The sequence below is a fragment of the Narcine bancroftii genome, chromosome 3 (genome assembly GCF_036971445.1).
Source record: "Narcine bancroftii isolate sNarBan1 chromosome 3, sNarBan1.hap1, whole genome shotgun sequence".
NCBI lineage: Eukaryota > Metazoa > Chordata > Chondrichthyes > Torpediniformes > Narcinidae > Narcine > Narcine bancroftii.
This window is the reverse complement of record NC_091471.1, coordinates 96,048,642-96,060,747: the sequence shown is the minus strand read 5'-3', so window position 1 is coordinate 96,060,747 and position 12,106 is coordinate 96,048,642. Positions and strand designations below refer to the sequence as shown.

At 40.9% G+C, this 12,106-nt stretch overlaps 1 protein-coding gene across 12 annotated transcripts in view; it reads left to right on the top strand.

The window, feature by feature from the left end:
- Nucleotides 1-12,106, top strand: part of tusc3 (tumor suppressor candidate 3) — a 548,930-nt gene that overhangs the window by 432,760 nt on the left and 104,064 nt on the right. Inside the window, exon 9 of one of the 12 annotated variants that reach the window (XM_069924585.1) lies at nt 3,835-3,920. The exons of the other annotated variants lie outside the window; for them this stretch is intronic. Within the exon in view, the coding sequence (XP_069780686.1) occupies nt 3,835-3,878 (44 nt within the window). The 3' untranslated portion in view covers nt 3,879-3,920. The remainder of the gene's footprint in view (nt 1-3,834; nt 3,921-12,106) is intronic. 12 annotated transcript variants of the gene reach the window in all.

Sequence of the window (12,106 nt, the reverse complement as noted above, 5' to 3'; positions counted from 1 at the left end):
CTTCATCCAGGTCATTTATAATAATAACAAAAATGAAGTGTCCCAGAGCAGATCCCTGTGGAACTCCACTAATCACTGACTTCCAGGCAGAATTCATTTCATCCACTACTACCCTCTGCTTTCTGCAGGCAAGCCAATTTTGAAGACAGTAATTGTTTTATTGGATGCAATATTCAAACACTTCCAGATTAATGTTATTCTCTTTATTGGGATCTATCTGCTTCATATGAAGAAATTATACCTGAATGGGAGTGAATGAATAAGCAGCACCAAACAATTTGCCATTTAGCACAAAGTACATTTTATCAAATCTGAAATCAGATTGTAATTGCTCATTCTAAATTCCAATTAGGAAGACACTAATTTCTACAATTGTAATCACCAAGAACAAGTTTAAATACTTGCATCATTTAGGTACCTAATGAGCAGGAAGCATACAATTTTGAAGCCAAGCCAACAATGCTCTTGCCATTTTTGTTTATTATCATATAATCTACAATTAGTTTTAGTTTTTCAGTGACGACTGATGCTTTATGGACTTTGGGCAAATTCAGATAGAATATTTTAAATGTGGGAATTGGCCACTGAAAATTACCTGTGATACACCATCAATCACTCCAAAAGACTGAAGTTGAACAAAACTGATAGGCTTTTATTTGCAATCTTTATGAAATTTATGGAGAAGCAGTTAACTTTTTTATTTGATACAAACAATTCATCAAAATTTCCACTCTGATTTTTGGGATGCTATGAAAACTTTTCTGAGGTGGAAAATTATTTCTTATAAAGTGAATACAAAAAGGAAGACCAATAAAAGAAAATTAGAATTAGTTAATCAAATTAAACAAATAGATCAAAAATATGCAGAAACTAAAAATCCTGCATTATATTAAAAACATATGAAACAGTTTCTAACACTATGGTCGCCCCTTTCTATATCTCTGGTCAGTCATATTAATTTGATTGAAATTAATATCTTACCTAAATTTTTATGCCTTTTTCAGCCTATCCAAATTTTCATTCCCAAATCATTTTTTTTATTCACTTGATTTGATTATATTGTCTTGTATATGGAAGGGTAAGCACCATCATCTAAACAAAGTTCATCTTTAAAAGCCTAAATGCAACGGAGGCATAGCTCTACCTAATTTCAGATTTTACCATTGGATGGTCAACGTATGAAACATAGAAGATAGGAGCAGGAGTAGGTCATTCGGCCCTTCGAGCCTGATCTGCCATTCAATGAGATCATGGCTGATCTTAAAGTTCAGTACCCTGTCCCTGCCTTCTCTCTGTAACCCCTAATTCCCTTATACTATAGAAATATATCTAATTCCCTCTTAAATATACTCAATGAACTTGCCTCTACTGCTCTCTGTGGCAATGAATTCCATAGATTCACCACCCTCTGGGTAAAGAAATCCCTCCTCATCTCAGATCTAAATGGTTTGCCTATTATCCTTGAACCATGGCCCTGGGTTCTGGACTCCCCCACCATTGGAAACCACCCTTCCGCATCCATTCTATCTAGTCCTTCCAGAATTTTATATGTCTCTATGAAATCCCCTCTCAATCTTCTAAAGTCCAGCAAGTACAATCCCAATTTGCGCAATCTTTCCTCATAAGTCATTCCTGGCATTCCAGGTATCAGCCTGGTGAATCGCCTCTGCACTCCCTCCATTGCAAGAACATCCCTCCTTAGATAAGGTGACCAAAACTGCACACAATACTCCAGGTGTGGTCTCACCAAGGCCCTGTACAGCTGCAGTAAGGTATCCTTGTTCCTATACTCAAACCCTCTTGATATGAAGGCCAACATACCATTTGCCTTTTTAACCGCCTGCTATACATGCATTCTCGCCTTCAGAGACTGGTGTTCAAGTACCCCTAGGTCTCTCTGCACTTCCCCATCTCCCAATCTATTGCCATTCAAATAGTAATCTGCCCTCTGGTTTGTATTACCAAAGTGGATAACCTCACATTTATCCACATTGTAGTGCATTTGCCATGTATCTGCCCAGTCCCTCAATTTATCCAAATCACACTGGAGCTTCCTGACCTCCTCTTCAGTGCACACAACCCCTCCTAGCTTAGTGTCGTCTGCAAATTTGGAGATATTATATCCAATCCCCTCATCTAGATCATTAATGTAAATTGTGAACAGCTGGGGTCCCAGTACAGATCCCTGTGGCACCCCACTGGTCACCGCCTGCCACTCAGAAAATGAGCCGTTTATTCCAACTCTCTGTCTTCTATCTGCCAGCCAGTTCTCAATCCACATTAATACCTTGCCCCCAATCCCATGAGCCTTAATTTTGCATGCCAGTCGTTTATGTGGGACCTTATCAAAGGCCTTTTGGAAATCCAGGTACACCACATCCACTGGCTCTCCCCCATCTGTTTTACCTGTCACCATCTCAAAGAATTCCAATAGATTTGTCAAGCACCTTCTGTAAATCCATGTTGACTCTGTCCGATCACTTCTCTGCTAGTCATATGCTCCGCTATTACATCCTTAATAATGGATTCCATCATTTTGCCCACTACTGATGTAAGGCTCACCGGCCTATAATTCCTCACTTTCTCTCTACCCCCCTTTTTAAATAGTGGGGGTAACATTAGCTACCCTCCAATCCATGGGTACTAATCCTGAGTCTATCGAGTTCTGTAAAATAATTCTTAAAGCATCTGCTATCTGAATGGCCACTTCAGAAAACCTTATGAAACCTTATGTTTTGGCTGAATTTTTATAATTGAGTGGACTGTCAATGGAGTTGAACTCTTCTAATAACATTTCCATTCCAGCATTTCTTGGATCCTCACTTTCCTTCTCTTTAAATACATTAATTGATAATCCTGTTGTGAGGCACACCGTGAGTATTTGAGTGCAATTTAGAAAACATTTTTGACTTCATGGCTTTTCTCTTTCAAGCTTCATTTTAACCAATCATCATTTTTCTACCTTCTTTGCATGATCTTCTTTTTCATGAATGGTAAAATTAGGTATATATCAAAATATTTTTATTGACAACAGTTTTGCATCACTTGAACAGCTTTCTGGAAAGTTCAATTTACCAAACACTTTTTTTTTCTCAGATATCTGCAAATCAAACATTTTCTTAAATCTCTGTTACCTGATTTTCTTCAGGCACCTGATGTGAACATTGTTGATGTTGTATTTAGGCTACAACATTCTCACATAAGTTTACTATCCATTATTCATGATAAGTTGGTGGGTTTGAGACATTCCCCTCTAGTTAAATGTTAAAATGCCTGGAGCAGGATTGAATCATTACATTTACAGAAAAAGTTTGGGATCTAATTCTTAAGATGGTTAATACTACATCCTTATGTGCCCATCATTGCTTGTTACAATTTAAAGTTGTGTTTAGGGCCCATATGTCTAAAGTTAAATTATCTCATATCTATTCAGATATAAATTCCTGTTGTGATACATGTAAGAGAAAAGAAGCTTCTTCAATTCATGTGTTTTGGACCTGTCCTAACCTTGAACAATACTGGAGGGAGGTATTTCAAACTTCATCTGTAATTCTTAATGTAAATTTAGAGCCTAATCCTTTGGTTTCTCTTTTTGCTACAACTGGAGAGGATGATACTCTTTGACCTCCAATTAAATGTTGTATTCTATCTTTTACATCTCTCTTGACTAGACATGTGATTTTTTTTAATATATTTACAAATGTTCAAGACAAAGAGTGCAAAAGACAAAATAAGTTTACAAAAATAGTAATATACAGTCATTAATAGCTACTGCATGTCTAATTATGATTAATTGTACCTCCCCTCCTCCTCCTCCCTTCTCCCTGAGAAAAGGTAAGAAAAATAGAAAAAGAATAGAGAGCAAGAAAACAAGATAGTTTGACTAAACTAAAAACAGAGAAAATTTAAGAAGGTGTCAGGTATGCTTTGTCTACCTTCCGGGTCTTAAATTATTTAGCTTTTCTAGATCCAAAGGAGGGTACAGATGGAGCACTCCGAAGTGAGGGAGGAAAAACTGAATTTACAGCTATTTTCCGTACATACAACTACCAAATGTTGATTAAAAACATTATATTTTTTGCTCAAACTGTAAGTCATTTTCTCAAGGGGAACACAACTTTGCATTTCCATATTTCATCATGCCATTTCTAGATGGGAATGAGATTTCCAGGTAAAAGCTATATACTTTCTGGCTACTGCCAATGCAATTTTTACAAATTGCATTTGAAATTTCGACAGCCACATCATCTGCAATGTTTCCAAATTAAAACAATTCTGGGTTTTGTGGAAAAATGTTTTGCTATAATTTGTTCTAGGAAATTCCTTAGATCTACCCAGAAGGGCCTCACCTTGGAACATGACCAGGTTGAACGTAGAAAGATTCCCATCTCTGTGCCACATCTTAAACATCGGTCTGAAATTTCTGATTTAAGTTTATTTAATTTTTGTGGCGTGAGACATAACTGATGCAAGAAATTATACTGTACCAGTCTATATCTAATATTAACTGTATTCATCATACTGTCTCGACATAGATCGGACCTGCACTGTTCTTCAATTATTATGTCCAAATCTGATTCTCGCCTCTGTCTTGACTTATTTAACCTCCTATTAGGAGTTTTTGCTTGATATAGAAAATACAATGCTGAAATAAATTTCATTATAATCCCCTTTCAAATCAGAATCTCCAAATCGCTGCACTTCAGTAAAGTAATTGACGGATCTAATTTGTCCTTTAAATAAGATCTCAGTTGAAGATAGCAGAGCAAAGAATTATTTAGCAAACCATAGGTACTTTTTAACTGATCTAATTATGTAAGTTTCCCCTACTCTTAACAGTTCTTGATACAACTGATTCCTTTCTGGAGACCAGGAATCCAGGATTTTGTTATCCAATATTGATGGCATTAATCTAATTTGAGTCGGGGGCATTTTTGGTGATAACCCCACCTTAATTCTAATCTGCTGATTTATTTTATACCATACATTAATTACATGTTTTAACATGTTTTAATTCTCTTATTCCAAAAACCAATTTAGCATTTTATTTATAAATAAAATCTCCTCCTGTCCTCTCACCCACCTTGTGCAGCACAATTTGTGACCAGGAAAGTCTTTCTCCCCCCTAAAAGAGAGAGGCAATAAATTTCAACTGGGCTGCCCAATCATATCTGTTTTTAAAAATCTGGGAGCTGTAATCCTCCCAAGGACCAGCTGGAAAAATGGGATGAAAAATGGTAGTTGCAGACAAGTCTGAGGTGTTGCATTTTGGAAGGACAAACCAAGATAGGACATTCACAGTAAATGGTAGGGCACTGAGGAGTATGGTATAACAGAAGGATCTGGGTATACAGATACATCATTCACTGAAAGTGACATCACAGGTAGAAAGAGTTATAAAGCGAGCTTTCGGAACATTGACCTTCATAAATCAAAGTATTGAGTATAGGTATTGGGATGTTATGGAAAAGTTGTATAAGACATTGGTGAGGACAGATTTGGAGTAGTGTGTGTAATTTTTGTCATCTAACTACAGGAAAGATATCAATGAAATTGAAAAATTGCAGTGGAGATTTACTTGGATTTGAGGAACTGAATTACAGGGAAAGGACTTTATTCCCTGGAGCACAGAAGAATAAAGATATAAAAAATTGTGAGAAGCATCTGTTAATTGCAAGTTGGCTTTTTTACCACTGATGTTAGATGAGATACAAGCCACAGGACATGCTGAAGAGCGTGGTAATCTGTCTAAATGACGACCAACCAGTGGCACTCCCATCCACATTGATGAAATGCTTTGAGATGCTCATGCTGAGTATATCAGCACTGATCTAAGTGGTGTCACAGATCCGTTGCAATTTCAGATTTATTGTCAGAGAACATATATGACATCACATATAACCCTGAGATTTCTTTTTCCTGCGGGTGTGGCAGAATTACTACTAATTGATCGAGCAAAAAAACATAAAACATGTAAACAAAGAACTGTAAACAGTTAACAAATGTAAACAAACTAACTGTGCAATGCCGAGTGGTAACAAGCAATATCTGCTCCACAAGATGAAGATGCAAGTTTCCTCCCATTCTCTGATTCAGAGTTGGAAACATTGTACTTAGTATGGATAATGACTTCTCAAATGTGGTCCAGGGTTGCATTCATCAACTTGGCATGTATTGAAGATACATAGAGTGTGTGAATGTTTAATACCATGCTCATTATGAGAGGTTGATGGGTAGGAGATGGTTTTGTGGAGCATTGAGCAATGTGGGAAGCTAATCACACAGTTGGTGGGATGTGGTTGAAGTCATTGAAATTCTTGGGTTTGACGACTGACATTGTCAACCATAGCTCTCTCCTCCCATTGCCTTCACTGACTGTGTCCGACATGGAGGGGAAAGAACATTTGTTCCACCTTTGAACTAGCACCTTCAAGGAAAGCGTTCATGTGCTGCTTGCATCAGAAATATGTGCACAGATTAAACATGTTATCCAATCCCTGGCGTATATTCTGGAGCTATCTGATTTAGCCCCCAATGAGTCCAGTATTCTCAGTTTTACTTTGAAGTTTCTCTGCACAAATTCACTCCTATGCCACATTGTATCATTATGCATCTTGTTCCTCAACATTGTACATTTAATAGGATTTGCAATCAGCCTCAATCTCAAACCCTAAATTTGGTTGACACTTGATATTGCTTTAGACATCCTTATATTTGTTGTTATCAAGACTATATGGTGCTTAGGGGTATGTGTGAGTGGAACAAGTGACAATATGGACATCGGGAGTGGGGGGCTTGTGGGTTCTAGTCCCTGGAGTGGGCTTTCAATAGGCCTTTTCAAGCTGCTGTGTAAAATTGGGTTAACCGTGTGTGATCCTAATCCAACCGGGTCCCTGACCTTCCTCAGAGGTAGTCAGGGAACTCAGTTAAACTTAATTAGGTCGCATCCACCAGCAACTTCAACAGCAAAATGGCTGACCCGGATACTCCCGAGGTGTCAGTGCTTGCGTGCTGGCATCACAGATAAACACCTGGCTGAAGTGTCTGCCACAATTGGCGGGAGAGAGGGGTTGCTGGTGCAAGGCCCGAGGTGGGGGGGGAAGAGAGGTCGCTGCCGTGGAGGTGGGGGAGAGTGCTCACTGCCTCAGGGGGGAGGGCGAGTGGGGGGTCCATGAATGCCACTCAATGTTTGTGGCCACAGGACGTTGCAGAGGAGGAAAGTGATTGACGGGGATGGGTGTTGATTGAGGGTGGGGGTGGTGATGTACCGGGGGGATGGTAATTGGCAGTAGGTGGTGACTAACGGGGGGGCAACTGACAGGGGTGACGACTGATGGCTGTGGGGGGAGGGGAGGCTTACCGATAGCTCCCGTGAGTGCATGTCATGTCACTTACTGTGTCATCGCGGGGACGGGATCTCCCTGCAGTTAAAAAGGAGCTTCCAGCACCTTTGCCCCAGTAATCGTACCTGAGTCCCAGGAGGACTGCCCAAGTGCTGCAGTTTAAAAGAGCCTAATGATTGTATTTAAATTTAAGGGTATAAATTATGTATGAACTGATATTCTCATAGAGACTTTTTTTGTAAAAAGCCAAATTCTGTACTCACCACATTGGTTACTTAGTGGAATATTATTAATATAATTCTGGGCTTCCAAACCATATAGAGCATTCTGGGGAAAGAAAATTATATTTTGCAATGTTAAATAATGAGGATTTCCACTGACCACCGTGACAGAGGTGCACCAAAGAAAAGGTACAAGAACTGCCTAAAGAAATCTCTTGGTGCCTGCCACATTGACCACCGCCAGTGGGCTGATAACGCCTCAAACCGTGCATCTTGACGCCAAACAGTTTGGCGGGCAGCAACCTCCTTTGAAGAAGACCGCAGAGCCCACCTCACTGACAAAAGGCAAAGGAGGAAAAACCCAACACCCAACCTCAACCAACCAATTTTCCCCTGCAACCGCTGCAATCGTGTCTGCCTGTCCCGCATCGGACTTGTCAGCCACAAACGAGCCTGCAGCTGACGTGGACTTTTTACCCCCTCCATAAATCTTCGTCCGCGAAGCCAAGCCAAAGAGAAGAAGAAGAGAGAGAATGAGCTTGGTTTTATAGAAAAATTTTAAATATATCTTAATTGTTTTATATTATTTTAGTTTATTTTCAAAGATCACTAAAAAAAGCTTGAGAAATTATGAATTGCAATGGGTTTGCAATGCCAGTGTGCGACTGGCCTGCAGAAGAACTTGGAGAGTGATTGCATCCTGATGAGGCTGGCTGTGCAACAGTGTGCTTGCTGGCTCATGAAATCCCTGTTGGCTTGGTATCTTCTGCTCTATGATACTGGAAAATACAGTATTTCAAACTAACAGCTCGAGATAGCATTCTTCTTACTGTGGCTTTCTCTACAGTGGAAGGCAGGCGCCTTAAACAATGTTAGAACAACATTGATATTGATTACAAGATGCAAATCTGACATACGATACACATGTTCCTCCTCTGTTATTATTTTGTATACCACTGCCTAAATCTTAAGTAATAATTACCCTCAGTCCTTTGAGTCAAGCTGTCCTAAAAAAACTAAAATGAAAATTTATATTCTGCTTACCATCTATTGGTTTAAAAATCAAAGGCAAAAAAAAAAACAAGAAAAGTTTTAACGCTCTCTTTTACCACATCCCACTCCTTAAGATGACTGGAGTATGTCCCATGTTCTAAACCAGGGAGAGATATTGGGCAAAATAATATTCATATCTTCCCAGCAGCCAATTGTGGTTAATAAAATGCTTATATAGATTAAAGGATATGGTGGAACACTGTAGTGCATGCATTGTACTAGTTGACCACCTCGATACTGCAACTCCTCCCCCTCAGAATACCTAATAAAGGTGGTATTACCCAATCCCCTCCCTCAGTACTGCCTTGGAATCAAGCCACCAACATGTAAGAGGTGCCTGTGAGTTTATAATGATTAAAATCGACTTCTAGTCTGTCGGGTCTAATTGATTATGCTACAATTTAATCAATATAATTTTTGTGCCAATTGACAAGGCTATACAAGCAGAGAAGCTGGACACTGACCCTAAGGATCAGTGGCTGCACTGCCTGAATGAGGCGACACAATATTCAGGAAGAAGTCAACAAGAGAAACACAGGTCAGCCACCATGTTTTCCAGATGATTAGAGATGGTGATACTTACTCAACAGTTATGCGGCTCCTGACAAAGCAGCACCTGGCCCCAAAGAACATAATCTACACTAGATACCTTGTGGGCAGCCACCGACAAGCACCTAGTGAGTCTTTTGATAAATACATTCGGGCCTTGCGGGAGCTGAGGCGAGCTTGTGGCTACACCAACATTACAGCAGCCATCTACCAGCAGGAGCTGATCAGGGATCCATGTGTGGCCAGCTTCATGTCTGAACATAACAGACAAAGGCTCCTGCAGGACGCGGTCGATCTCGCCATATCGTTAGAGACAGCCCAACAGAACACGGAGGCTTACTCCTCTGGCAATGTGGCTGCCACGTGAGGAGAACAGGTGCCACCTTCTTGGGATCACATACTTAAAAAAGCTTTTGCTATCCTCCGCAATATTATCTGCTAATTTCCTCTCGTACTTCATTTTCCCGTCTCTTATGGCTTTCTTAGTTACCCTCTGATGTTCTTTGAAGGTTTCCCAATCCTCTAATTTCCCACTCCGCTTCGCTATCTTATAATTACTCCCTTTGGACTTGATAATGCATTTGATTTCCTTAGTTAGCCAAGGCTGCCATTTACATCTCCTAGAGCCTTTCCTCCACTTTGGAATAAATTTGTCCTGAATCCTGTGAAAAATAATCCATAAAAACCTGCCATTTTTCCCCAGTTGTCCTCCCAGCTAGTGTATCTTCCCATTTTATTTTGGATAGCTCCTCCCTCATAGCTGCAAAATTCCCTTTATTTAACTGAAGTACAGATGCTTCCGACTTCCTTTCCATTTCCCTTTCTAATTGCAGCTTAAAAGTAACCATACTATGGTCACTATTCCCTAATGGCTCCCCTACATCAAGGTCACTTATTAAGTCTGCGTCACTGCACAGCACCCAGTCCAGAATCGACTTCCCCCTGGTAGGTTCCTCCACTAGCTGTTCCAAGAAAGTATCTCGTAGACATTCTATAAACTCGCTCTCTTGTGTTCCTGCCTCCGTCTGATTATCCCAGTCCACCTTCATGTTGAAGTCCCCCATAACTACCGTATTGCTACCACTTTGACATGCCACTCTTCATTCCTGATTTATACTACTACCGATATCTGAGCTACTTTTCGGAGCCCTGTAAATGACCCCCATTATATTCCTCTTGCCCTTGCAATTTCTTAATTCAATCCAAACAGACTCTACCTCACCTGTTTTAATGTCCTTCCTTTCAAACGCCTGAATCTCATTTCTTACCAACAGAGCTACCCCACCTCCTCTTCTTAACTTTCTGTCCTTTCTAAAGGACGTGTACCCTGGAACATTTATTTCCCAATCCTGCCCTTCCCGCAGCCATTATTCCGACAATGTCATAACCTCCCATTGCCATTTGCACCTCAAGCTCATCCATTTTATTCCTTACACTCCTTGCATTCATACACAATACCTTGGTGCCATACCTCCTTTCTCCCTCCACCTTGGTTCTTGGTGCATTCGTTCTTATTCTCCTATCACTTTTAGCTCCCTTATTCCTTATTGTTTCACCGTCTATTGGAACCACCCCTATATTCTCTCTCCTATCTACTTCCCAATCAGTCCTGTTCCCTTCCCCCTGCCAAATTAGTTTAAATCAGCTCCGACAGCTTTATTAAACCTAACTGCCAGTATATTGGCCTCCTTCGCATTCAGGTGTAAACCATCCCTCCTGTATAGGTCCCGTCTTCCCCAGAAGAGATCCCAATGGTCAATGAACCTGAATCCCTGCACTCTGCACCATTCCCTCAGCCACACGTTTAACCTCTTGATTTTATTATTCTTGCCCCCACCCTCACACAGTACAGGAAGCAGCCCCGAGATTACAATCCTGGAGGTCCTGTTTCTCAACCTCCTTCCGAGCTCACGGTAGTCTCTCTTCAGGATCTCCTCCTTCAATCTATCTACGTCATTTGTGCCCACGTGTATCAGGACCTCTGGCCGGTCTCCTCCCCCCCCCAGGATACTCTGAACCCTATCCGAGATGTCACGTACCCTGGCTTCTGGGAGGCAACACACCATACGGGAACACTTGTCAGGTTCGCAGAATCTTCTGTCCGTTCCCCTAACGATGGAGTCCCCAATGACCACCTTGTTCCCCTTCTTCTCCTTCCGTACCACTGTCTCCTTTGGCGCTACCTCTGGCAGGTTATCTCCCCCTACTTCATCCAATACTGTATATTCATTGCTAAGATCTGTAGCCACTGGGGTGCTCTCCACAGAGCTAGCAACTTTTGCCCCACTCCTGACAGTAGTCCACTTTCCTGACCCCCCCAATCCAGGGGTAAGCACTTCCCTGAGTGTTGAATCAATAAATTCCTCGCTTTCTCTGATTAGCCTCAGATCATCTAGCTGCATCTCCATTCCTTTAATTTTTTTCCTAAATGCTTGTGTCTCATTACATCCCCTGCAGGTATGTCCTGTGGAAATGTTTATGGTCTTGTCACCAACCTCCTCACACTCACTGGTGAGCCTAAGGTCATCTAGTTGGAGCTCCAGTGCCTCAACTCGGCCCCTAAGGAACCCCACCTCCTTGCACCTGGCACAGATATGGTCTTTTGGGAGGGTGGAGGTCACCCATGGCTCCCACATCTGGCAACTTGAGCATAGCACCAACCCCATGGACATGGCTCAGCCTTTTAATGGTAGGGTACTCACAATGCACTTTACCTAGGAAGGTCTTTCTCTACACCTGCTTATGCCGATCGGTTAAGAACATAGAGCAGTCCTATTTTAGCTTATTTTTGATGTACAAAATAATTTTTTAGTGTATTATTACCTCATTTTCAGTATTTTTTTCTGTGATATATTGTTCAAAAGATATACAGATAGGAAGGGATTAGATGGAATTGGGCTAAATGTGAGCAAATAGGACTAACTCAAAATGTCAACTTGG